General features: G+C 47.0%; 1 protein-coding gene across 1 annotated transcript in view; it reads right to left on the reverse strand.

The window, feature by feature from the left end:
• Window positions 1-760: 760 nt before the first annotated feature.
• The window catches only part of LOC105185659 (uncharacterized), a 75,990-nt gene continuing 49,326 nt past the window's right edge, over window positions 761-27,424 (reverse strand). Inside the window, exons 4-6 of the mRNA XM_011145311.3 lie at window positions 12,168-12,238; window positions 3,029-3,304; window positions 761-1,685 (exon numbers count right to left, since the gene is read on the reverse strand). Of these exons, the coding sequence (XP_011143613.1) occupies window positions 1,566-1,685; window positions 3,029-3,304; window positions 12,168-12,238 (467 nt within the window). The 3' untranslated portion in view covers window positions 761-1,565. The remainder of the gene's footprint in view (window positions 1,686-3,028; window positions 3,305-12,167; window positions 12,239-27,424) is intronic.

Genomic DNA, 27,424 nt, shown 5'->3' on the forward strand with positions numbered 1-27,424 from the left:
ATCTGGCTTAGCAACGAATTATTTGGCACTTGACCCGCTTCGAAGTCCCGTTGCGACGCTATCGCTATAATACGCCTCCCTCTAATAATCGTTCACGGCGGGAGCGACGCTCTCTCGAACGTCCGTTCGTTTGTCCTCTCGGCATTCACGTCGCCCAGGTTTGAGACTCGCAACACAATTCAGGCCTAACTTCGTTTATCGTTACGTCACTTACAATTACACACGCGCGAGAGAGGTGTCCTCAACCTTCTTGTCGTTACTACCACCCGCCTTATTTCACGGCAATCTTATTCGTGACGTGACGACGAGACATTTGCCATTGCCAAAGATATTGCACCGCGTTGTATTTTTACCTTTGCGGGTTGAGAACACCTACTCGCCGTGTTATTACACGCGTCTCCTCAACTCAACGTGGAGTTTTCGGTAGGAGGGGGTTTACTTTAGAAAACTTAATCGAACACATACTCACAACTGCCTGACATATATGTAAAGTCTATACATAACATCGTGCGAAGTCGCTTAATTCGCTCGCCAGCTGGAGCACATCTCTCTTTATTTAGCCGCGAGCTCTTGCTTGCTTTAACAACTGTATTTCGCTAGACTTAGGTAGATATTAATAATAATAAAACATGTAGTAAATATAATATATATATATATGTGTTTTTGTGTGGGAGTGTGTACACGCACACACATGTGTATATATACATATATATATATATATATATATATATATATATATATGATATATAATTCATGTACCGCAATCCGATTAAACAATACGATACGTTTATCCGATGAATGTCGGAGAGCGGCGGCGAACGCGGCGCAGGCGCTAATTATTAATTAGAATCTCCTATCTGGTAAATTTGGCGCTATTTAGCATTGTTCAATTTGTCCGCCGATTTTTGAGCCGTGCTTTTCCGTCGCTTTTCTGAACGCAACTTTCCGAGGCCTCGAGTTTTCGACGATACGACAAAAGTGTGCGAGTCGTTGCACCGCTGAAAGCAAGTAACACAGAACATTGCCGCGAGTGATTATTCCGTTGTTCCGTCACCTTTCGTATTACAAATCCGACGACGTGCGTGTATTATGTCCCGAAAGGATTATAAAACATATCCGATGGAGTGCACTCGATGAGACGCGTACGGGAATGCGTTCGAACAGAAATTTACGTTGTCCGTGAAGTGCGATTCTCCGATTTTCTCTCTCTTTTCCCCCCGACGGGGAAGTCCGTCGGGCTGATAATCGGTCGATCGCGCGAACTGTCAGGCGGACGACGATTTAGCGGGAGAAAATATTTGCGTGAGTTCTGCGCGCGGGCGGCGTTTCTGGGCGAAACACAAAACGAACGACTCGACATTCCCGAGTTACATATTCGATCGCTGCATAATGTCGTTGCCGCGCTGGTTGCTTCTAGTCAGTCGCGGATCCCCGTCCCGAACGCGAGCGTTGCGTATTTTCTTGAGGGATGTCGACATGCCGGCGACGTCGCCATCCTCTTTCGGTAGATGTGGCAGAGCGGGTTAACCGAGGGCCGATCTCTTCGTAGTCTTGCCAGTCGCCTGCTACTGTATGGAACATACAGTCAGATGATGCGACAGAGCGTGGTCCAATAAAATAGGAGTGCCCGCAGCCAATTCCGTACCGGCGTCGGCGCAATCGTCGTCGCAGTCGAAGTAGTTGCTCTGCACAGATAAAGGGAGTCCGTTATATCGGCATTGAGTTGAGGCAATGATCAGCGGCCTGGTCGAGTCAATTGGCAAATATATATTCCAGCCGATAATGCGCCGAAGCAGCATTCTATTGGCGATATCTCGTAGTGCTACTACGAGATCACATCAAGTAATTTATAGTTTTATAAATATTTTAGAGACGTGTCAGAGTTTTTGAACGGAAACGAGAGTGTACAGAGCTGTCGTTTCCAGATCATGTGACAATCTCGTTTTGCTCATCAGAGAATCAAACGTTAGCGTTCTCGTTGGTGCTTGCACAAATCTTTTTAATTCACTCAAGGCCAAATGTTCGACATATTAGTTTAGACGTGAGAAGTAACGGCGATGAAAATAATAGCTTCTAAAGTAGTTTAAAGAGATATATTATTGATAGTTTCTGTAACGTCCAAGTTAATGATTTGCGTTTACGCGAGAAACTTCAATTTTCTAGTGAACTTTCTAGCGAACAGGTTTGTACGTCAACGGTCTTACGTGGACATCACCTGACAGAAACGAATCAGGATTTTCCGAGCGTAACGGCAAACTAACGAACCTAGAAGTGGCGGCCAAAACGGAGCAGTAAAAAAGCTTGTTCCGCGACGAGTAATCCGTAACGGAGCTGTCCAATTAGTATACAAACCAGCCAATATCGGCTTCGTTTGCGCGACTACAACCGTCGATGTCGTTTTGCTCGTGCCAACTGCGTGCGGTGTAATTGGCTTGAAAAAAAATGAACCGCGCTTTTAATTGAATTTGATATTACCCTGTTATTGCTTCAAATAGAATTTTCGACTGCCAATCAACGAGAAGTTCGAGGAATTTTATGTTCACGAGTAAACCGCGCGGTCTTGCAGGAAAGTCTTGCAAAAGCACGACGTATTGCGCGAAACGTTAAGCAAGTTCGCTGTGTAACACGAAAGGATCTCTCCTTGGCTGCGAAAAGCCACGAAATTGCCACTTCAAAGAGGTGTCGTGTGTGTCGTGCGTCGACAGAATTTTATTCTTTTTCTTGTTTTTCAGGGCTTTTACTTCATGAGAGATCTAACGATCCAAGAGGGCGAAAAAATCATAAAGAGACTCGTGATTGCCGGGCGATTGGATTTGTAATTGCTAGCAAGAGTCAACCTCGAATCGCTCGATGAACCAACCTACATCGACAATCTCTCCTAGGATATTCGGCAGGATGTTCTATCTGACACCGCCATCTCGCTCGCCGAGTCTCTTATCGTGCGTAAGATCGCGCAAGGAGTCGCTCCTCGTAAGGAGGACTGAGTTGGTAGCGATTGGCACGTCGAGTGTCTCAATCGAGTGATTACCTGGCAATCGATGCACCGGCAGCTATCGGTCAGTGAGCAAGTTAGGCCGAGGATCTCGACGGCCTCCTTATAGAGCTCGGCGCTCGACTTCCGCCGTCTTGGCGGCGACGTAGGTGCGCTGACTGTGCCGGTACCCGATGGTCTCCTGCCGCTCTTCAGCCTCGACGAGAACTCTCGAGACAAGGAGGAGGTCGACGTTGATCCTCGCGGCCGATTGTCGTTAGTGAGCAGCGCTCGACCCGCCGGAGACGCGAACAGTTGCAGCATGTCCATATCCTGCGGTCATACGTGCTAATTAGTGGCTGATATTAGTGGCTCTTGCAGTTGCGTTTCGAGTTGTGTAACGCAGAGCGGGTCGGTTGGACTGTTTAAAATTAACACGCATCGAACGCGTGTTTTGCTCGAAGGAAACGGAATTCTCCGGTTCTCCGCAAATTTCTCCGGTCGAGCATATTTTAGCGAACGGAAATCCTGCCTCCGTCCGTTCCGAAACACGTTCGGTTCGTTCGCTGTCGCTCGACTAATCTTCTTCTCCACGTGCGTGTACGTGATGTCTAGATTATGTAACGTGCGCTGAACTTCGGTTACAGCAGTTAGAAGACGATGTTAAGATATGATAAAATATGCGAGCTTATATGCGCTGCGCGCTTGCTTGCAGCTCGTTGCGAAATATCACGCAACGGCGCTTGAAGAAAAAAACTTCGCATATCGAAGTGACGCGAATTTTCGCTCGGAACTCCCGGCGGCGACGAACTCCACCGCTTGGCTTCCGCGTCGGAAACGCGGAGGAGAAGTTGGCGCTGTAGAAATTTGGATAACAGAGCGTACAGTGACTTGGAATCGCGTCCAGTGTCGCGTGCTAAAAACGACGCTCGCTACAGCAGCTGAGAGAGCATTATTCGCCTAACAAGATAACACACGCTCTCTCTCTCTCTCTCTCTCTCTCTCTTTCTCCCTGTTGCTTACAAGAGTAGGCTGCTTTCCCGGAGTCCTATTCGTTTCGGATCGTCTAGGGCTCGGCGAGACCTCGTTCACAACGCGCCCTCGGGCGCAAGACTTTTCTAACAACGCCGAGTCTCCGAGTCGCTAGGCGAGCATTATGATGACGAAAAGCGTGCCGTGTATCTCGTCGAGACGGGGAAAAAGTAGTTCCCCGCGCGCGCGGATGACATATATTATTAAAATTCTTGCGCCAAACTCGATGCCGCCGAGCACTTTTGTTTTTGCGCCGCATGGAGCGCAGCGTATACACAAGACAAAAATCTCGTAACGATTCCCTGCCGTGTTTCCCGTCGCGGGGACGTAAAAGCGCGTTATTAAAATTGCGCGGCTACACGAGGGAGGAGGGGGGAGTCACTTCATTCCGGGATTTTATTTTTTAATCGTCTCCGCAACGGATGCTCTCTCATATGTAAGGCGGACATTCTGTAGCAGTTTTTATCAGCGCGCGCGCGCGCGCTTCATCTTTCCGCGATATAAAACACATTCTGGAAGCGGAAGACGAACGCGTTATTAAAATCACGGCACTCTGTGCGGGGGCCCCGCGCCAGCTGGCAAATTTTATTTTCAAGCGCGTCTTCTAATGATCGGCCTGTTATGTTTAAGACGAAAATTCTGTCGTACCTTTTACTCTCTCGTAAGCTGTTGCTCACAGTCGAAAGCAAATTACAAGCACGTCGTTAAAAATGTGAAACTGCGCGCGCGACCTCCTTTTTATTACTCTGACAAAGAAGTACTTTCGGCGCGTGGGATAAGGATATATTGAGAGCGACAAAAACGAAAGGAGATAGAGGGGAAGAAGAGAGAGAGAGAGAGAGAGAGAGAGAGAGAGAGAGAGAGAGTGCGGGGGGAGAAAAAAAAAGCACGAACAGACCTGGATGACGATAACATCAGAAGGCGACTTGCTTAATTGCGGACAGATCATTAAAAATCGCTCGCTAAAATGAGCATGTCCGCGTAATGAACGCGCTTCCATATTGTGGATGCGCGAATCGTTTCGCCGGAAGAAAATAATTGGGACTGAATAATTGGATTCGACTTAGAAAGTTAGGGAACTACGAATGTAGCTGTCACGACTGCCGTCCCCTGAACGGCGCGCGTGAACAGTCTTCCACTTTTGCGAGACTTTGTCGCCGTCGATTTCTGTCGGCGCGTTACAACAGAAAACAGAGGGAAAAGAAAACGAGAGAAAAACAGTAATTACACCGACGTACTTTGGGCTCGCCGACATTATCTAACTAGATCGATGGTTGTTCGCGTCGTATTTTCGTCGGGCAGATTTTTCATCGAGTTCGCTGAGAATCTCGCCGAAACTAATTGCGATTGGCAAAACTGGCACGCTACAGGGTGGTTTTAAAAGCATCCTCCCTCTCTCACTGAGCGCGGAACGAGACTCGCGAACTATTGCACATTGTGAACTTTCGCCAAAATGCAAGATGCACGTTTAGCGTGCGCAGCGGGCTTCATCTACAAGCGCGGTCGAAACAGCTTAAGCTGCGCGCTTAATGTACCCCAGCTTGCGTCCAAGGTGGAAAATGGTACTGCGCGGAAAATCCGGCGAGATGCCGCGCAAGCTGCATGCAGCTGGGAGAACAGATTCGTTAAACGACGTCGCATTATCCCGCGGATTGCGGAAGGCCCCGGCTGAACGGATTAGGCAGCTGCTCGTGTAATTTCGGTTCAAACAAAATTGGAACGTCGATCGCAGTCGCCGTTTGCCGAATGTGTTTGTTGAGAAAAAGTGTCGATCCCAATTGTGACAAAGTCGTAGGATCGAGAAATCGCGAGGAGCCTGCGTCGTTAAGGCAAATCAGTCAGAATCCACGAGATGAACGCTAATATCGCGAATATCAAAGCGCCGCGCTAAACTCGCGCGGGAGCGCGAGCTTGAATCCGATATCGCGAACTTTGGGAGCTGAGACTTCCAATTATATTCCGATTAATAACGATAACCTCGATCGGGCTGCGTCTTGTCGACGAGTTCACGGCGAAACACACTTGAGGGAGGGAGAGAGGGAGAGGGGGGGAGAGAGAGGGGGGGGAGAGAGAGAGAGAGAGAGAGAGAGAGAGAGAGAGAGAGAAGAGAGTCGCTCGCTCGGGCGGACTCCTTTGTCGGCAGGAAGTGCATCTTGTCCTTTCGCTGGGAATCTCTCCAAGGTAGATGTGGTTAGCGCACCTTTAACGAAAACGTCGATATGTCGATGTCACCGACGATTTCGATAAAGGCGTGCAATTAGCTTTTAGCATTGTGCTCGCCGTACACCACGGAGGTGGAGAGAGGGAGGGAATAGGATAGTAATTTAATTAAAAATATATTGCACATCAGTGCACACACACACACATGCACACACACACACACACACACACATACACACACACCACACAGAGAGAGAGAGAGACACATACACACTCACACACGTAACAAAGCCGAAGTTTATATTCATTTAACGAGCGCGCTCTCGTATTTGTTTAATCGTACGATATTCTGCAAAATAACGGGTTTCTGTGGTATCAGGCATATATAAATAATTGGCGCGCGGGACGTTCTCGTTTATTTCTTCAGCGGATACTGTAAATAAACGACGATCAATTCGCATGGGAACGCGCGCAAGTGCTTCGTGCCAAGCGGCGAGAATTTCAGCATTTTATCGCGTCTCAAATTTATCGTACGGGAGAAGATATTCCAGTGGGAAAGGAGAAGACTGAGGACGTCGCGACTTTCTATTCGGACCCGCAAACATTAAAATCGAGGCGTCTGCATTTGGCACGGTTCACACTTGGACTGTTAGACTCGCCGCTTTAACAGAATACCGTTTGACCCTTCATCGCGATCGATCGATTCCGCGTGATTCGCCCGGCCGAGTGATTATGCCTCTTAAGCCGAAAACTTTCTTCCCGGCCGTAGCCGCAATTTTTCTCTCCGCGGGCCTTATTTCATCAAACGTTCAAGGACAAAGCTCGAAGGATGCGTCATCTCCAGGGTACTTGACGACCGGACGAAAGACTCTGATGGCAAATGACAAAGAGATCAAATAATGAGCGATAACAAGCGCCAAGCTGATTCGGATGTACAAAGTAAGGACGCAGGATCCCGGTCGGTCCTCTGGGACGCATATCCCGTCGCCACTCGTATCTTCAGCTGCGCCCGAACTTTCCTCGAATCTTTCGGCGTTGATAGATAACCCGGTCGAGAGGGCGAGCCCGGATAAAACGAAGGTTTTCTGCCGCGAGGTGTAGGGAACACTGCAGAGGGAGTTTATGTGGTGGGGAGGGGAATAATTTTTTATGGGACGTTTATGAGAAACCTGCTGCAAGATAGCCTCTCCGCGGTGTATTATGTCGTCCATATTATATCCCTTCTTATGAGAACGAATGGAGGAATATCCGTCTAGGGGCGAATTCACAGACCTCGCAGCGAGGTAGTCGCTGTTCGCGCAGTTTCGCGAAAAAATAAAAGCGAATTCCATCATTTTCTTCTGGAGGTAGCCCTCCGACTTTTCAACCCTCCCATTCTCCGGTCTTTTCTTTTTTCTCAATATTGCGTTCGTCGCCGTCGTGTACTTAGCGAATTTGCCGCCCGCGGTAGGTTGGGAGGGAAGGTTCCGAGCTGGCGAGTAATTCAACGCGACAAGGCTTCGCTCGCCTTTTATGTTAGCCGACGTTACGCCGGAAACACAAAGGCCCGTTAATAAAACGATGAAGCAACAACGACTAATTTGGAACAGTTAGCGCAGCTCCATCCCGGATCCGTCCGTCATCGCGTGGAAGTTTCATCGGTGTTTGTGCGCGCCGAGGGAGCTGCGTTATCTCGCGATTCACATTGATATTAGATATTCTCCGATATACTCTCGCGCGACGCACGGCTCATCATTAAATAACAAATGCCCGTCGCATGCCCGGCATTACCATTCATCGTTCAGGCTTAGGATAACGGCGATAACGTATTTAATCGCGCTCGCGGCTCGCGGAAACACAGGCTAGCACGCGCGGAGCATTCGCCCTCATCCGCGTGATTAATCCCCCTTGTAACCCCATTGTCAACAGAAACTATCCCGCGAGAGGCGGGCGCCACGCTAATGAAGAGAAGCCACTCGTTCGGCAGCTAATTAAGTTAATTAATACCGACAGTGACTGCGGAGAAACTTTCGATAGCGAACGATGAGAGAACAATCCGGAGGGCGGGGGGGAGGGGGAGAAGGGCAGGAGGAAGATGAGGAGGAGGAGGAGGAGGAGGAGGGAGGGAGGGAGGGGCAGGAAAGGGAACAACGTGCGGCACGGAGACGGACACACACCCTCGACGGAGGGAGGACGATTCGCGAAACAGAATAATTACGTGCGTTTCATCGTGCCGATGGGCGCGTAATGGGAGAACGCTGTTCGCCGGGGATGTTCAGTCGGCGGGATTAATGCCGCGCGGTGGCGGTATCGCGCGCTTATGCGATCAAATTAACAGAGCGCGCGCGCGTGGCGAATCCGTTTTTATTGAAACCGGGGATCTTTATTAAGCCCGCGCCCCCTTCCGACCTCACACGCATCACCCCCCCCCCCTCTTCGGGGGCGGTGTATCCAGATTCTTTGTGTCTCGCGGCGGCGATAATTATCACGCGCCTGCGGCGCCGACCGGCGGGGATATTATCGGCGGGTCGGCGAATATCGCCCAACGCGAGTCTATCGCGTGTGCGATGAAAAATTCATCGGAGCCGCGTCGCGATTTCGATCGGTCGGCACGGAACAGTCGCCGCCGACGGAGAATCGAGCGCGCGAACGATGTTGTAAATTTTTTTCCCTCCCTGCCAACTTCCTTTTCCCTGTAAATAACGCAATTTAATCCGCGCGAAATAACGACTGACGTGCGAGAGCGTGAGCGAGAGCGCCCGCGACGCGATAAAACGGGACCGAAACGCGAGCCCCCCGATATATATGTAATACTTTTTGCAAAGCGAGCCCGCGAGTAAAGCGTAAAAGCGGCGCGCAGAAAGATCGTTAATTGACACGAACGACACTGGCTTAATTAATGCATTTCTCTACGCTTCGATAAGCGGCATGCCATAAATCGGCCTTTTTCCCCGCCGCGCCGCGCCGCCGCCGCGTTCGCGCGGTAATAATTGCGGGGATTCTCCCCCCACCCCCTCCTCCTTTGCCCCACCGACGAACGCTAGATTTTCGCGGCGTCTCGTGGCGAAATTGCCGGGGTCGGCGGGCGAATCCGAACAAATGCACTTTCATCGGCGCCGAAACGCGCGCCATTTCCGCGCGTTCCTGCTTCCTACATTAATTACCCTATCATGTAGCATTCAGCCGGTCCTTTGCAACATCTGCCGGGCATTCCCGAATGTATTGTAATCACGTTGGTTAAATGACGTCGCTGTCGCCGATAGATTACTCGAATAGTAATACATATTGGCACACGGGCCGCGGCGCATCGACTTTGTTATCAATTTATGCGTCTGTGAATGTATGCATCGTTCGCGGGCAATTACAATAGGCATTGTTCCCGCGGCAATTATTATGACGATCATTTCCGCGGGGAACGCGCTACGAAATGGCGTATAAATGTTTTAACGATGTTACGTTTATGTCGGTCTTTCTCTCCCCCCTACCTCCTCACCCCCTCTCCCTTCGTGTGCGCGATTAAACGGTTTACGGTTCTGATGTGATTCCGCGCTAATCCAATATCGATCGCGGATAAATAGTGTGACTGATATTAAATAGCGGACAAGAGAAGCGTCAGGCAAGAGAGTAATATCGGGTATCTCGCTAAGTTCGCATATTGCCTGTGTCGGCAAAAATCTGGTATAAATCACGGAGAACGTAAGAATTGTAATATTCTAATATATACTGTTTGCACGTGTGTGTGTGTGTGTGTGTGTGTGTGTGAGTGTTTGCATATGCATTTTCCACACGACGAGCATTCATTTTATTCGATACGGTGTAATATCTGTGCAAATGTACGCGATCTTCCGTTTATATCGTATCACGCAATTAATTCGATTCATCATATAAATAAACGTAAAATTCTGCACGACCGATAGTGCATATTCATTTAACACTGATAATACTAATGATTTATAATTGCGATGAATTATGTATTACGTTACTCGTCGTAATAATTCCGATTTCATATGCATTGCGGCGATTAATGTTATCAAGCGCGCACGCGTACAAAGCTATCTAATGGATATCTAAGCGGATCCTACCGTGCATTTGTATGTGCAAATTATCCTGCAATTACACAATAATGATAATCATTCGCCGACAAAGAGCAAATACATCGATAATGCACGAGAGTCGCGATTATTTATCGCGTGTTGATAGACACGAATAATTTCGGCGAGAAATTGAAACCAGTCATTTTAATTTAATTGGTAACCGAATCTCTCTCTCTCTCTCTCTCTCTCTCTCTCTCTCTCTCTGTTTATTTATCTATCTGTCTCCTCGTCCTTCCGTAATTTAATTAGAGCGCATATAATCATAATCAAACGTTGTTACTATCGTTACACCGCAAAATCTTACACGCAACATGCGCAAATTACAGTTACACGATTGTTTGTTTAATTACATCACGAGCGCTCGACAAATCGGCTATCGTAATTGAAGTTGGCGTATTGTTATGCATAGTGCAGCGCACACAGCGTTGGCCATGCAATTGCGCTAATAATTGATGAGTCTAATCGAGAGTCGCGCATCAGCGAGACGCGCGCTGATAATAGAAACGGTCTAATTGCATATTTCGCGCGGTTAAATGGGGCAGTGGGGGAAGGGAGAGGAGGGAGCAGACAATTCTCGAGAAAAACATAACGCGTCTAAATGATAAACTCCCCTCGCGCGGTGCGCGCGGTTAACGTTGCGATCGGACGGCGGTAATGTCACGCGACGATATTAATACGCGCTCCAATTCGTATGTTTGCGCATTGTTATCTAGTCTGTTTGTCACTTTGACTACGGTCCTCTACGAGATTACGACGATAACGGTTACCGTAAATGACTATCGGCCAGCGGTGCGTTATGCAGCAACGTTTGCGGTTAACAGTCTGATTACACATTGCATTGCGTACATTGACAATGGCCCGTGCGAGTACAAACTCGGGCACACACGCGCGCGTGTATACGTGTTGTCTGTGTCTGCCGAATTAATTACCATCAAATACACTACCGACTTAAATTAAGCCGAAGCGGACGTTTCGTAATGAAGCAACAAGAAGACCATTTAGCCGGAGGATAATGCGCTCGTCATATGTGCGCGCAAATTACAATCCAGCTGTCGAGTAATTCGATGGGGGCCGCACTCCTTTGAAGCGAGTCGGTGAAAATGTTTACGACTGAACCGGTGAGAGGGAATATCTCACCGATAATCGATAAGCGCGTGCTCATCGACTGCTCAGCGAAAACATCACTTTCTCGCCTCGTGTCATGTCGGTGTAAGATTTCGCTGCACTGGGAAGAAATGTGTCTGGTAATTGTAACTGCAGTCTCACGGTGAAAAAATTGTAGTCAGGAGGGCCGTTTTTGTAGCGAGTATCACTACAATGTCGGCGATGATAACTGCATACGGATATTGCAAGCGCTACTCTGTTTGTTCGAATGAAAATGATGCAATTGAGGCCGACGGTAACAATAATTTTAGTAATCTTAATAGCTATTCTTTTTTCTTCAACGTGCAAAATCTGCAATGCATGAATTCGCTGTACGCTCCGGCGCCTAATCTGTTTTCTTATCGTGATTTCAAATCGAGCCGAATCAGGAGCTTCCACGCGCCCTATGTGACGACACATGATGGGTCAGTGTTTGCAAATTGCACCGACAACAGTCGTTTCTATTACCTGATCCTCTTAGCGCGATTTTATTAATCACGCCGGTGGTATCTGAACCATTAATATAGCATTTCAGCGGATAATAGATCGTTCGTGCTTCAGAGAGATATAGCGCTCGGCTCGTTCCTATTATTCCAGCGAGACAAGGGGCGGATATAAGTGAAGCTGTATGATCAGCGTAATGCGAGACACGTCGTATGGACAATGCTACGAAGCTTCGTACGATCACAAACGCGGGGGATTTATGGATGATGGCGTCTTCGGGCCAGCGCCGGTCGCAGTAACACAGCTGCGCCTAACTGGCTCATTACGCGCCGAATTATACTCACCGGCAACGACTCAGGCGTGTGGTCCAGCACGTATATGCTGTTCGTGTATCCGTACAGCATCGTGTCCAGATCTGCAACCCAAGGAGCGAACAGAACATTAAATTGGATCTAACCAGTTGCGACCGCGCGCGCGGCACACTAATGCCGGTAATACAGCGCGTACTCGCACTCGGTCCGCGTCACCGCAGCATTCTAATTTACGTCGGATGCTGCGGCAGTACAGAGGAGAGCAATTTCCTAATTCGACCGGGATAAGAGCACGTTCTCAAATTCCCCGACGCGTTCCTCCTCACTTCTCCCGCGCGGCACCTCTACCGCAGCATCGCGCTGCCGCCCCGCCGCGTTTCCTTAAGGAGACCTCGCGAGTTGCTCCGACGTCATCTCGCGACAATGTTGCGCCTAACTCGGGCTTCGGTACGTTTATGCACTTGGAACTTTCTTATTGTTACGTCACACACACACACACACACACAGAGTTACGACGTTGCGTCATCAATATCATACGTTGCGTTATTATTCAGCTCGGACGCGTCGATCTCTGACGCGTGATTCTTTGGATATATTTATTCCGCTGATCAACCGGCGAATCGCTCGCGACTCTGCGTTTTTCATAGTCACGAATTTCACGCGTGGTTCTTGCGGGCGAAATAATTTTTCATAGCGCAGCACACGCGTCCGCGAATTTAATTTATCACAGCCGCAATGTCGATTGTAAATAACGCTGACGTAACAGCCATCGGACGGTGTGGCCAACGAGTTTTTCCGCGTTGACGCTCGCGCTGCGGCAACGGAAAAAATTATTATCGGCGATGAAAATAATCGAGAGGAAGGAGAAACGCCGCGGGTGTTATAACACGCTCGCGCAAAAATTTAATAGCGGCGAGCGGAGGTCGATTGCGCCGCCAGAACCGATGCTTCCGCCGGCACGAAATTTAGTGATCCGCGAATCAAAATATCACGTCGGGCTCGACGGCCGGCGAGCTCACGATGATATCCTGCTTGCGGTTACGATTTACTACGATTGCTGCGATTCATCACGTACAGCACACAAACGATAACATCCAAAAGTGCGCACGATAACGTGTGTGCCTTACCATTTCGTAATTAATTATTGTGTGGAACGAAAAGTCATGTCGAGGAACATTCACTAAATTCTTTTTCTCTTTATTCAAATCGTTCGATCGTGCATAAATCGTGAATGCTCGCTGTTGGATTCTCAGAAATATCTTCTGTCTTCTGCACTACCGAAGAACACCTTTAGAGACTTTCCTCAACGAATCGTAAGACGATTCTGTGGGCAATATCCTGGAAGGAACTATCGAGTACTCGGGCATTCGTATTCGTACGGCCATATTGACGATTTATGAGTCGGAAACGCGGCGCTGTCGGACAACGAGGCAATTTCTCAAAAATTGCTGCGCGATATTCTGCCGAGGTACGAGAGGCACTTCAGGCCTTGATGACGATTCATTTCGACGCGGAAAGGTTTCGACCTTCGACCCCGTCTATTGTATCGCATTCACAACGCCGGGCAGATATACGGGAATCAATTGGATCGCAATGCCATCCAGCAACGGTCGCCCATCAGTCGATTTCCAATGGAGCGCTGCAACGCGCGCTATCTATTGAAAACTCGAAACCATAGGCGTTACAAAGGGAGGCGAATGGGAGGCGCGATTTAATATTCGGGAATATAATTCTTGATAGTTGCCGAATTACGATATCGATTAGAAGTGGCGGAAAACAAAATAACATTCTATCGAACTTTCCAAGGGGATTGACCCAGATTGACCAGAGGTGCGCAGAGATTTCCATGAAATCGATGATAAACCGCATGAATTCATTCTGAAGATTTCAGAAACTCCAACGTCGTCAAGCGTAACATTTCGATATCGTCTATGCGCAATTCCGTTCTTTCGTGCGGCTTCCCTCTTGCACCGCAATGTGGCCAACGCTTTCAGCTTTATCACGCTCATTCCGCGACTTGTGTACGCCATTTGCGAAACACAAATACGTTTTACGTCGTCTCCATCGCGCGTCTCTCCGTGTAATTCGCTCGCCAGCGCTAAGCTCTCTCTCTCTCTCTCTCTCTCTCTCTCTCTCGCGTGAGTTTCCGTTATCACAGAGACCCTCTTTCTACCACGCTAAATCTGCCCTTTCGATCTTCAAGCTCGAGTGACACCGCGTGCAGAGCTTTACATGACACAAACAGAGCTTTCAAATTCGGACGGTCGCATTTGACGTTATTTGTCCAAGCAATATACGGAGATACCGTAGATCAATTTCCATTCGAATGAGGAAACAAGCGCGACACCTCCCATCGCGATAATCCAATTCGATCTAATCGATCCTCCCTGGAAAGGAGATCAACTTCACGTCTATCAGAAACGCACGGGTCTCAATTTTTCAGCGCGTCCTACTTCAGGCGGCTGCGAATACAGATATCGATCGCTGTATCGAACCAACCGAATTCGATCGAATGTCGAGATCAAGGAGTCTCCTTCGCCGAATACCGTTGCGGTAAAAGCGTGCCTGCGTTCCACGAACAAATTCCCAGCTGCAGTTCGAAGAAATTCGTCTACGCGGAGGTAAACACACTTTCGTAAACACGGAAGTCTTGCCCCCCCACTTCTGCCGCGTCTCTCACGCAACCTCTAGGGCGCGTGTAGGACGCGTACACACACGACACGCGAAAGCGGCGGTGGCGGTAGTAGCGTTCGGTAGTGCCGAAAATTTCAAGGCAATCGTGATCGCAACTCGTGACAGAATCGACGCAGAGACATAAAGCAAAGAGAGCAATCTCCTCGGAATGCGATCTCGGCCGCGTCTCTGTCGCTGCTCTGTCTTCGTCGCCGACTCGTCGGACAGACACGCGGCGCAACGTCGTGATGGACCAAGCAACCTAACCTTAACTCCGGACTTAACCTGTGTTGTGTAAGTATACCGACAATGATATCACTCGCGATGATATCGCTTAGATTCGTCTGTTGGCTCTTTTGCGACGAGATCAGTGTTATCGTCGTACATTGAAACGAAGGAATTCCTATCTGGGAGAAGCATGTAAATACGCGTCGTCTCTCTTTCTCTCTCTCTCTCTCTCTCTTTCTCTTTCTCTCTCTTTCTCTACCACTCGCCGTGGTTCGCTGACTATCTCGTCGCAAGTTCGTGGTTTTCCATGCGATCGCGCGTGTATTGTCGGAATGTTAGAACTTGTCGCGTACTTTTCAGGACGAAAGCGAAATGAAGTGAAATGGAGTGAAATGAAGCGAAGTAACTGAAGAACGACCGGCGGCTGGACTCGGATGCGGAGGACTCGACGCAGTCAGGGCGCAGCGGCGGGTTTCTCTCCGGTCGACCTGGACAGCTGGGGTGTCAACATGAAATGGTTGGTGAGTGTTTTAATTAAACAATTGGAACGCTCGCGAAGCGTTATTGCGTAGCGCTGCCATGCTTAAGCGCGAATCGCATGGATTCCCAGCGACAAAAAGGACGATCGACGGCGCGCGATTGCGCGCGCTGTGCCAACGCGTCCAATAATTTATAAAAGGCGTTCCTCGTATGCTTTTAAATCCGCGCGGCCTTTGGTCAAAAGATACGCGGCACTTTACGTCGCTCCGGCCGGTATTTTAATTTACGAGGTCGGCGCTGCGCGCGCCGTTTAAAGTGGATGCACAACAGCAAACAGCTGGGATCGATGTACACGATATAACAAACATTTTGAGAGCTGTGCCCTGATTCGACAGAATCTAACGTACCGATTTTGCGCTGCCTCGCTACGACAAACGGAAGCGTAAACGTCGGCGTAAAAAAAGCAACGCGCGAAAACGATACCCGGAATGTAGCTTGAGAATTTGCATATGGAAAACAAGTGGAGATTGAAAAGAGAAATAGCTATCGCGCGATGACGATTCCCACCGTGGCTTTCATCGAGGAGATCGAGGTCATCGTGATAGCACGTTACGAAGTAATTTACGATGGAGAACGCGAAACGGAGAGTCGTCGATGAGAGAGCATAATCATAAATCGGTTGCGCCGAGGTGTTTAACAGATAGAACGCGTAATAACGTTGCTCGGCCGAGAGCCGCCTGACCGGAAACCGATCTCGCGCTGCGCGAAGTGTCGCTGCGAAAAGAAGTTCATCCTCCGCGACGTCACCGCGACGAGATCGGACGATATTGTCCCGCGTTATCAATCAGAGAGATCGTGGCCAACGTGTCGGCGCAGATACGCTACTTTACACCGTCGGGAAACGTAAAGTAAAGTAAAGTAAATAAATTGGCAGCAACAAGTACGCGTCGTGTCGGAGAAATTACGGAATTATCGAATTCACAAGCGCACGTCCAGGTTTACTTCGACTTTTGTAAAACTTTATAAAAACGGAGGACGCTTACGTGCTCGGCGACGACGTTAATTCCGAGACACGTTCATTTCCCGAGCTAGTCGAAGTTGGACAAAGTCCAAGAGAAAGATCTTGAGAGTTTCCTCGGGGGGAGGGAGGGGCGATCGCAAACACAAATGGGAGAAAGAGATGTACGTTACATCGATTGTGTCTCCAACGGAGCATCGGTGAGAGAGCTTCGGAAGACTTTAGAATTTCACTTATTTTATGTCACGCTCTTCCCGCGGAGCGTCGATAAACGCGAGCGTTGCAAGGTGCGATATTTCTAGTTCATCTTCCATTTTTGAGACCGTCGTATTTCGAGTCGTATATCCAGCGTCCTTCGATTTCCGGGCAATAGTCCGTAACAATTGCCGGTGCGCGATGGGGACCCGAGCAGAAATCAAATATGGCAACTTTTTATGCCTGATACGGCATGATTAGGCAAGCCATAAGAAGGTATTATGATTGGTCCTTATCCGGTCGGAATGTGGCAATTGTCTTGCCAATATTTTCCGGATTATACCCTGACCAGCGACGACGTCATTATTTGGATGCCTGAGGTTTGTGGTCCTAATGGACATTTGATCACACTAGAAAAAAAAATTTAGTATCTCTAACAAAACTGTTCAGTTGAGGCATTTTTTAACAGCAACCAAATATCTTGTTTTATATAACAAAATATTTAGTTGTCTCAACTAAATATATTTTTCTGCTTTGTTCTCTGGACTCCTTGTTCTCTGGATTTTCTTCTTAGACTTCGTATATAAAAATTAAGCATTTTAGTTATTTTATCCATAAAAATTACATAATAACGAAATATTATTTTACATAAACTAAAATAATGCCGAATGGATGCTATTTTGTCTTTCTGTGCACTAAAATTTAGATTTTATATATTAAGAAAAAATTATAGTATTTTTAACAAAATTCATATAGTTAAAGCTTTTTGGTTGCTATAACAAAAGTATTACGTTATACGAACAAACCGTAATCAAACAAGATATTTGTTTACAGGAACTAAACAGTTTTGTTGGGCATATTTTAACCAAATTATTTTGTTGTTACAAAATTTTGGTTCACGCAACAATACATTTTTCCTAGTGCAGGTTTCTCGATTTCAGGCAATTTTATCAGGGCATTATGCAACAGTGCGTTTCACTTCTTATTACGTGATTCGGATCCGATAAAGTTATCCGGGCCTTATTTGAAATTTGGGAACCGAACTGAGTTTTAATGCGGCCGTGGGACGATGTTTTCTGCTCAAATGTCCTCTCGTTGCCCTCGGGGCGATAATTAAGAACGAGCGGAATCGCGATTCCGCGCCGCGGTACATCAGTATTACGGCTTCGTTGGAATGCTCGGCGCATACGAGGCGCTCAGACGGCGGAAAGCCGGCGAAAGAGACGGAAATACAAAGCTGCGGTGCACACAGCGCGGCGCTGCGCCGAATTGCACCCATAAACCGCATCGCCGTTGCATACCGCAAATATCGGAACTGTTTCGCGCCGCTGATGTATGCCCGTCCGCCTCCTATTTTCTTTACGCATCGCGCGCCGCGCGAGAGCTGTAATCGGCTGTAACTCCTGCGGTCCTCCCCTAGTTACTCGTCTCGTTTCTCTCACGCTTGGAAACGCGTTTATCCGAAAATACATTAAAAAAAAAAAGCCCGCGTGCGCGCTGTGAGTTCTCTGGCAGTTTTGTGAAATATCTCGCGAAAAATTCCGCGTCTCGAAAGCTGACATCGTCGATCACGCACGCTCTCATAGGGAAGCGGCGAATTGGATCGATAAAAGGCGAGGGGGAGGGACGGGGCAGAAATTTATCGATCATTTTCCGTCAGTTGAGGTTGCATTTCTATGTCGGAAGTCGATCGTTTGTATCTCAACGAGGGTACATTGAGCGATCACTGGGACCGTAATGTGGGGCAACAATCCACTCTCTCTCTCTCTCTCTCTCTCTCTCTCTCTCTCTCTCTCTCTCTCTCTCTCTAGGCGTAGCCCAGATGCATCGTGTATGCATCGCGAGTAACTCGAGTGCAACGACGAGCCAATCTCGGGGAGCAAATCTCCTTGTATTAGACGATGAACAGCGATGCTGCGCCGCGCGGTGGAAGCCAATTCCCCGCGTATTCCGGCGGCGCGAGTGCGCCGATTTTTACGCGTGACGTGACTGCGTCCTACGCACATGCTCGACAAAGAGTTGGCTTTGAGCAATTTTTTTTTTGTTTTTAGCGCGGAAGAGCCGCGCTCCGGTAGCAGCGCGTCCTGCACGAAACAATCGCGCTCGCTCGCAAAGCGTATCCGTAAAAAATAGAACGAGTCGCCGGTGTCTACGACAGGAATCGAGAATTGACCTATCAGGTTATTTAAAAAATCCTCCCCCAACGAGAGTTTCGCTGAATTTGCGTGTGCGGATTCCTATTGTCGCCTCTGGATTAAAAAAAAAAAAAAAAAACGGAAAAGAGAGAAAGGGGAGGAAAATACACACACGTACAAAGAGAGCGAGGGACGCGAGAGATCGACGTTCAAAGAGATGCATGGCGAATAATTGGTTCTGGGATAAAGGAGAGACGAATGAATGAATTCTTTATGGCGGAATGAAAAAGGGAAGTTCTTTGTTTTATACGTTCGCGTAGTCAAATTCTCAAATAGCTCCGCTTTAAGGAAGATACGAGTATACGCCGCGCTTCTCATCTACGACGTGTTATCCGATGGAGCATAAAGAAATCGGAGTACGCTGTATAGCAGCGACCGTGAGAATTTATTGCTAATTACTTTTCCATGTCGACCTATTCGACCGCGAACGCCGTTCGTTGTGGATTTATCGCCATTATTTTTACGCTCCCTCGTGAGAGCACCCCCGGCTAAAGTGTATGCGGACGTTCGAACAATCACGCGATATGACGCGAAAAATACGATTTATAGCTACTGATCGCCGCGAGGCGATATTAGGCCCGTTCCCTCGAAAGTATATCCCTCGAAAAAGGGGGAGCGCTAGGCGAGGCTGGATAAAACTTAACAAGAGCCGTAATAATATGTACCGTAACCGCAATTAACGCGATGTTAACGCGTCACTTGCAAAGCCCGTTGGCTATTAATCGATTGGAAAATTTTAGGTTGACTAACATGATCAAAATTAACATCGGGTAAATCGGGTGATTACATATAACGATTGTTGCAATCGTGATTACGTTACGGTTCGATCGACTATATACGCACCGGTTAATAATTAATTTCTCATCAATCGATTAAATTATTCACAGTTACATATACGAAGACTGATTAATTTTGATTGATTTGCCGATTGTTTTACTCGAGATTTTAATCAATGAATATCCAACACTGGTCATTCGTTATCGGAAACCAATGATATTTACCGGGGGTCGCAAACAACACGTGAGATCCTTCTTCGATGTTGCGCTTCTTTTATTCTGCATATATGACATATCATATATAATGCTAATTACAAATTGACATGAGATCGACTTTTGCTAATATTAGCAAATATTCGAACGTTATCGTGCGCAAATAAAATCAGCTATTTTAAATGTGAGGTAAATTGGAGTTTGCAAGCTTTATAGCAGCGGATTTTCATCATCGAACATTTATATACTCGCGTTTCATCGAGGATTCTCGATGCTTTAGAATCGGATTCGCGTCGTTTTTGAAATAACGAACAAATCAGGACATTGTTTCTGATGGATATCCACCTCCGCTCCATTCATTGATAATTATAGCGAAAGTCTCGATAATTATAGCGGACGCTTGTGAATTAACTGCGGCGAATAGCTACTCACCGCGTTGAAAAAAGGAATAAATTTTACAGCGCAAAGTACAACGTATGCAAAGCGATCAATAATCACGACCGGACATTCCGGCGGATCGGATTAGAGCCAATGTCGTAACTTTGCTGATTCGCAAAGTGCCTGTACTAATCGACGCTGCAAATGCAGCGAAACGGCAAATTCGGCTATAATTACGACTCGGCCGTTACATTTTGCTAATGGCGATAATATTAATACCGCGATGATTTATGGGCATGCAACGTGACGTACGAATAATTGCAATCTCGATGTTCCATAATTCAGCTCGCAGCAAAGTCCGCGGCATTTATAAGACTATATACCCCAAAGAAATTAGACATTTTGAGAAATGCGCGTAAAAATGTGTGATCGACTCTAAAGTAAAAATAAGTTTCAGCCGCGTCTATAAATTATCACATTTTGTAGGGAGTATAATTTATATTTTATCGAAATGAAAGAAGAGCACACTGCAACGCGGACAACTTATATTTCTAAATAGTTCTAAATAACTTCTAAATAGTCCTCGCGAGAGACGCCGACAGGTGCTCGACGATCAAAATCGCTTCACCTCGTTTTTGCTTCGAAGAGGGAAAAGAAGAAAAATCAGGCGCGTCTCGTATCGACAGATCGATCGCGGAATCGAAGTCGCACATTCAGGAAATCATGCTTGTCAACTGCGCGCACGCTGTCGCTCGATGCAATTTCCATACAATCAAACAGCAAACACGGGTTCGTTATACGTCGATGCTCCGTCGCGGCGTACCCTTGTAATTCCGTATGCAAATTCTATGCCGCGATCCGGCGCGCCGTAGCAGGAGATCAAATCAATATCGTATCGGGCAAGCCGGATGCTGCGTCCTCCCCCCCCCCACTCGAGTAACTCTAGCTTCGCTTTGCCTTCGTTCTAATCGTCGCACGTCGTTCTAACGAACGCGTCGGGATTCATACAGATTATATTTATAATCGCGTATTAAATCGCATCGCGAGAAGTAATATCCCGTGAATAAGCGAAATCTTGTCGCGCCGAAGCGAGTGATTTCTCGTGTAAAATTCAGCCTCGTTGTTTAATCGTCAGCACGATTTACCTATTAACATGTCGCTATCGAAATCCGTTATCCTTTTAAATTACACGCGGCGTGTGAAGTTCGTTATGCATTTAGCGCGCGCCGTCGGAGAACGAATTGTTAATTAATAATTTCGAACACGGCAGGAAGGCGAGAGAGAGTGAGAAGGGGAGTGAGCGATTTATGTAGACGCGCGAATTCGAGCAGTTTATTCCTTGCGTATTGTTTCACCGCCGCTGTTGAATTCCAATGAGCTTTGTCCTTGTTTTTTTTTTAATCGCGGCGCGATCTGTTTGTGTTACAAACGCGCGTGTGCAAACGGCGCAGATAAAATTCGTAGAAAGTGTTACGTTTTTTATATCTGGGACAGTTAGCTCACATTAGAAGCGACCGAGAGCCATTGTCGGGGTATATCGACAAAGACAGGGGAGACATTTGAGATTGATGTGCGGTAGATAGATACCACTGATAATGGTAAGTAGTGTAGGAGTCGCTGAGGCACTGCGACAAGGCTTCCGGTTCCCATACATATCCATCTATATGTCCGCGATCTAGGCAGCTGCGGAATCTGGTCATCCATCTGCGTTAATCCGAATACGAGCCACGTAACGTTATGAATCACGGTATTTGATACTCGCGTAACAGCGCGATACGTTAAAGGTCGAATTAAAATGACATTTCCAAATGCGTCTCTTGGAAATGTGCAACATGCCTCTGCTGCACCGTCGTAAAATATATTTTTTAAATAGTGACAGTGGCCCGATTTATGATAATTGCATCTGTTTTTCCTTAGTGAAGTCATATTCTCGTCTTAAACATGTCTTAAGCTTCTCACTCTAAATTTCATATATTACCGATTATAACAAATTTCGAATAGAATCCAACTTTATAGTTATGATAAGCGTACTGCTGACGGCGATAGTTACTCACCGACATCTCAGAAGTCGAATGATGGTTAATGTTATATGTCTATTTGTTAAATTAGTACAGTTATTTTACAAAACTAGATTATCAATAAAAAAAAAAATGTAAGATTGTCACGTCACGAAATAGTACTCTAGAGTAATTTCCGGGCAGACAGAGAGAAATAAAAATCTTTCCATAAATTAGAAAAATATGACGCAATAAATATTCCAAACCTTCAAGCTTTCCGATAAAATCAATGTTATGTACGTAGCTCAAAACTGCTCGAGTTATGTATTTTATCGATGTATTTTCGCGATGAGGTTAGTTGCTCACTAATTGGGATATTCGTCCCAAGTATCAGATATCACGTTCTTCGAAGATCAAAGCCGCGAAAGAATTCGGGACGTCGAGCGTGAAAAGCGAGCCGCGATTTTCTCACGTCCGAATCCTTTTACGTCTGTACAAAAAAAGAAAAAAAAAAGAAACGGCGAGAGCTAACGGAGTTACAGAGTGAAATTTCCGCGACGGCTTTTCGATCTTTTCACACGGCGCACTGCGGGCTCCAGAGATTAAGAGATGTCGACTGCCGTGTTTAACCAGTGTCGCACACTACCGCAGATACTCGCGTGATGACGCTTTATTGCGCCGAGATGCGCGCGGGTTTTTGCCAGCCGATGCACCACTTTGCAGGGGCGCGGGGAAGTTGATAAACAGCCGTTGCTCACGACCTGTTACAGGCACTTTTTTGCGCTCATTTAAACCATCCCGCGCACGCGGCGGCGCATAAAGTCGCCCGGTCTCTATTTATCGGCGAGCGCGCCGAGTGCGCTTAATTTATTCGGCCACGCTTGCTCGCTTCCTCTCTCAGATTCGTTTCGCAAAAATCTCGCGGACGCCGTCGTGTTTGAAAAATTACGTGCGCTGAAACGTCACGTCCCGTTGAATCGGCCAACGCCGAGGAGAAGGCTGTGAAGTGCGTTGTCTCCGTTTCCCATTTGTGAGATCGTAAGTACGTCATTAGGCATTTTGTAAAATAACTCAGTCACGCGACATAGTGAGGAGTCGTATTAAAGACTCGTGTAATACAAGCGGGCTTATGTGTAGGCGCACATAATCCTACTCACGAAGTTTGTGGAAAAAGTACGCTTCCGCCGCGAGGCCAATAAGGCGATAACAGAATCCAATTAGCCTTCCGTTCCCGCCGCACTCGCTAGCTTCTTGGGAAACTCGCCGTTGTTAAAAGTCAGTAGCTTCATGAGGCACACTTTTCGAACTTGTTCCGTATAACCGCGTTTCCTCAAGGTTTCTCCCTGAGAAACGAAGATTTTAATTTTGCTTGCAGAGCATACCACGTCATTAAACTTTCACCAACAATGTCTGATACCCCCGACGTAACTTACATTCCCTTTCTATTCACCTTTACCGGTCTTTCACTTACGTGTCTGTCTGATAACATGCACTTCTCCATTTAGCCGCGGCCGTACAGTCGTTTGTTTGTTTAAGGGGACTGGAGGGTCAGATTACTGATGGAAAATCGTGCTTGTTTTTGATAATGATTTTGTGACGAACTGAATAAATGTGCAAGAATGAAAATTTTACATATATTTATGTAACATACGAAGAGTAGAAAAATTTTGCTTTTAAACAAATACTCATATTAATATATACGTTCACTTAAATTTTAAACGCGTTTTCCTCGAAAATTTATCGTTCAACTTTTTGCAGTGATTTCTCCGAAACTGAACTTCGTATCGATTTGAAATTTTAAAGCAATAATATTTGTTCATGTGGCTCTCAGATGAACCATGGACAACTCCGTCAAAATATTTCATTTCGAGATATTAATTTTCTTATTGTAAAAGAACTTAAAAATTTGAATTTTTTCCTAATAATAGCTGCCATTTTGTTAATTTTGTTCGATTTTTTTTTGTAGTAGTTCACCGGATAATGATAAGCCTCCTCAAGATTTCTAGCTAAGATTCGCTCCGATCGGACCACCGAGAGCCGAGATATTATTGCAAAAACGATAACTTGAAGAAAGAGGAGAGTATATTTCAGCTATATATATCGTATATTTATACGAGTATTTGTTAATAAACAAAATTCTTCTACTCTTCATATGTTGTATAAGTACACCACACAAAATTTTCATTCTTGCACATTTATTCAGTTCGTCACAAAATCATTATCAAAAACAAGCACGATTTTTCAGCAATCTTGACCCTTCAGTCCCCTTAAGTCACGGTCAGAGAAACAAGGTGGGAATGTGCGCTGTGATAGCTCGTTGCCCGGAACTTCCGACTGTAGTGTAATAAAGTAATCTCGCTATATCGGGGACGATGTTGTACGTTGACGTGATAAATCGCATCGAATCGAAGTAAAACGAGACACGGGACGAAGGTAAACGCTCTTCGCTCTCTACTTTCACCGCCCGAGTCCGTAAGAAAAATCAGACACCCTGCCCGGGTCCGGCTGACAGTAGCGTGACACTTTGCTCTACACTTTGCTAAGTGTAGAGTTACCGGCACGTGAGTGACAGAGAGGCGCTGGGGCGGAGAACGGAAAGCGCAGCCCCAATCAATAGCCCGTGATGAACGGTCCAACGGCTATCGGGACAGCACTGATGGCGTATAGACGCTCGGTCGGCCCTATGAATTATTCAATGTTAGCCAAGTGGACCTGGGTGTATTTGCTCTTAAACCGAGTCCGCTCCCGTACGGGAACACTCACCTGATCTCGTCCCTTGACCCAGCCGTTACTAAACGCCACAACTCGCGACGCTCTATTGACCCCGAGTAAGTCAGTCCGCACGCGTGACTTGACGCCGACAGAGCTTCGCACGATAAGGGCGAACGGGAGGAACGCGCTCTTAGCTCGTCCGACGTATTGCGAAAGTTTGCGATACCCCGCACGTAAGCGTGCGCGCATTGTGCTAACGCGTAAAATTATCCAACACAATTACGTCCGTCTCAGCGCGCTCACGGCGCGAGTATCGCCGGCGGCATTATAAACTGCTCAAACATCGGCCGCTCAAACTTCGGCAAGCCGGGAGGAATAGTTCCGTTCGTGCAACGGAAGTCCCGTCTCGGATATTACGTTGTTTTCAAGTCGACAGGGAGTTTCCGCTCGCGCGGAGCGAGCGATATCGATAATGATATCCATTCGGATCCTAGTTTGTATTTTTAGCGTCGACTGCTAACTTCGGTCGACACGCGCTTCGTCGAGCAGCGGCTCACGCGACGACACGGCCGTCAATTTCCTAATTCAGTTCACGCGGCCTCGACTACGGCAGCTGCTGCATCTGCTTCCAGCACGGGCTGGAAAAATCTGTTCGAAAGATAACGTTCAGTAACGAACACGACAGGCAACTACGAGGTAGTTAGGTGCTACCTAGTGAGGCTACTACGTCACGGTTATCAGTCTGCCTCATAACGCTCCGTTACTACTCTTCGTACTTAATAGCGACCTAGTTTGCTTTACAACCGGCTTTAGTACCGGGTAGGTAGGTTACGTTTCCGCATTTGCCAGGAAGGAGCTCTTGATCCCCCCACGATCTTCTATTACCACTAACGCTAGCCGCTAGTTTCCCCGATGTAACGATCATGCTGAATTCTATCCGCGGTATTCGTCGTAAAGAAACGGCTATAGCGAGATTAGAGAAAGAGCCGCTTTCTCTCTCTCTCTCTGTCTCTCTCTCTCTCTCTCTCTCTCCCCCTCTCTCCCTCTCTCCCTCTCTTTCTCTCCTTGCGACATATCAATCGATGTATTATTTTTTTATTATTATTTAGTCGTATATTAGTCATATTATTCGACGTATTATTTCGACTTAACATACATTCTCCTCTCTCCTCAAAGCATATTTTTTTATGTATGCTCAAGCGTTCCATTGGCGTCGAGTGGTTTCCGTCAATTACGTTGCGTCGCGTTGCTGTTATCTCAGAAGCAAAATTACAGAAATTACTATTATCCTGTCATCGAAGTCTCTTTGATTCACCAGAGATTACCCGAATTTCAGTTTGTAACAATTTTATCGACTCACTGACACCAACACAAGCAAAGGCACACGAAGCGGGCGCGTATTTAACGATCGACATTATTTTTAATTCTTGTCTCTTCCGGCGACCAAATTTAATTAGATCGAGCCGTTCGGTTACGACTTCGATATCGAACTCTCGATGGTGTCAAAGAAAAGGCAAGAACATGCTGACGATAATTACGATCGCGCTATTCGCGCTTGTAAGCCGGTTCATCAATTATCGTCGATAAATTGTGTTCGGCGTAGCCGTTATCGGGGCACATTGCCGCCGTCTGTGCGAGTAAATATAGAGACGCGCAATATGCATCGCGACGACACGAAATCGCAGTGATTTATACGCCGTGATGCGTGTCGCATCATGTCGGAAACGCGTGTTATCAGTCTCAATTCCGCGCGATTAACGAACTTTCGCTCGAGTTCTGTTAATTACGAGCGAGCGTCAGCTTGCCAGCTTTGTACTCGTGTTTCGAGGCTCGGGAGACCGTCGGTCGTCTTCTTCAGATTGAATACACCACTTGAAATATCGTTATTAAGTCGGGCGAGTTGTCGCGGGACGAATGACATTCTGCAGATCTGGATTTCTAAATCCGCACGAGCGAGAAGGTACGCGCGTTAATTTACGCGGAGTAATTAATGTATTCGACGCCGCTCGTTGCATTTTAATAAAACTCGTCTAAACTTTTTCTACCTTTTAATCCCGTTAGCGCGTTTATCCGACTTCGTAATAAAGCGCTTACATTTACGACGGCTCTGCGAATCATTATTAATTATACAAGAAAGCAGCTGCTTCCTCCGTGCGCTCGCCGCACGACAGTTGCCGATCTAGAATTTCATATTAATTAATATAACAGACGCGTGGGATGCCGCCGTGCGCGTTATTATTAATCTCGATGCACGCCGACTCATCCCTCCCCCCTCCCTCCCCGTCGCAAACTGCTTTCGCATTATAATTTCGCTCGATGTGGAGTTCACGAGGAGCGCGCACATTATTTCGTAATGCATTTAAATTATTGCGGATGATAATAGCGAGGAGATTAAGCGGCGTTAGCTCGTAAAAAAGACAGCCAA

The sequence above is a fragment of the Harpegnathos saltator genome, unplaced genomic scaffold, assembly GCF_003227715.2.
Source record: "Harpegnathos saltator strain DR-91 unplaced genomic scaffold, Hsal_v8.6 scaffold128, whole genome shotgun sequence".
In the NCBI taxonomy this organism is placed as follows: Eukaryota; Metazoa; Arthropoda; class Insecta; order Hymenoptera; family Formicidae; genus Harpegnathos; species Harpegnathos saltator.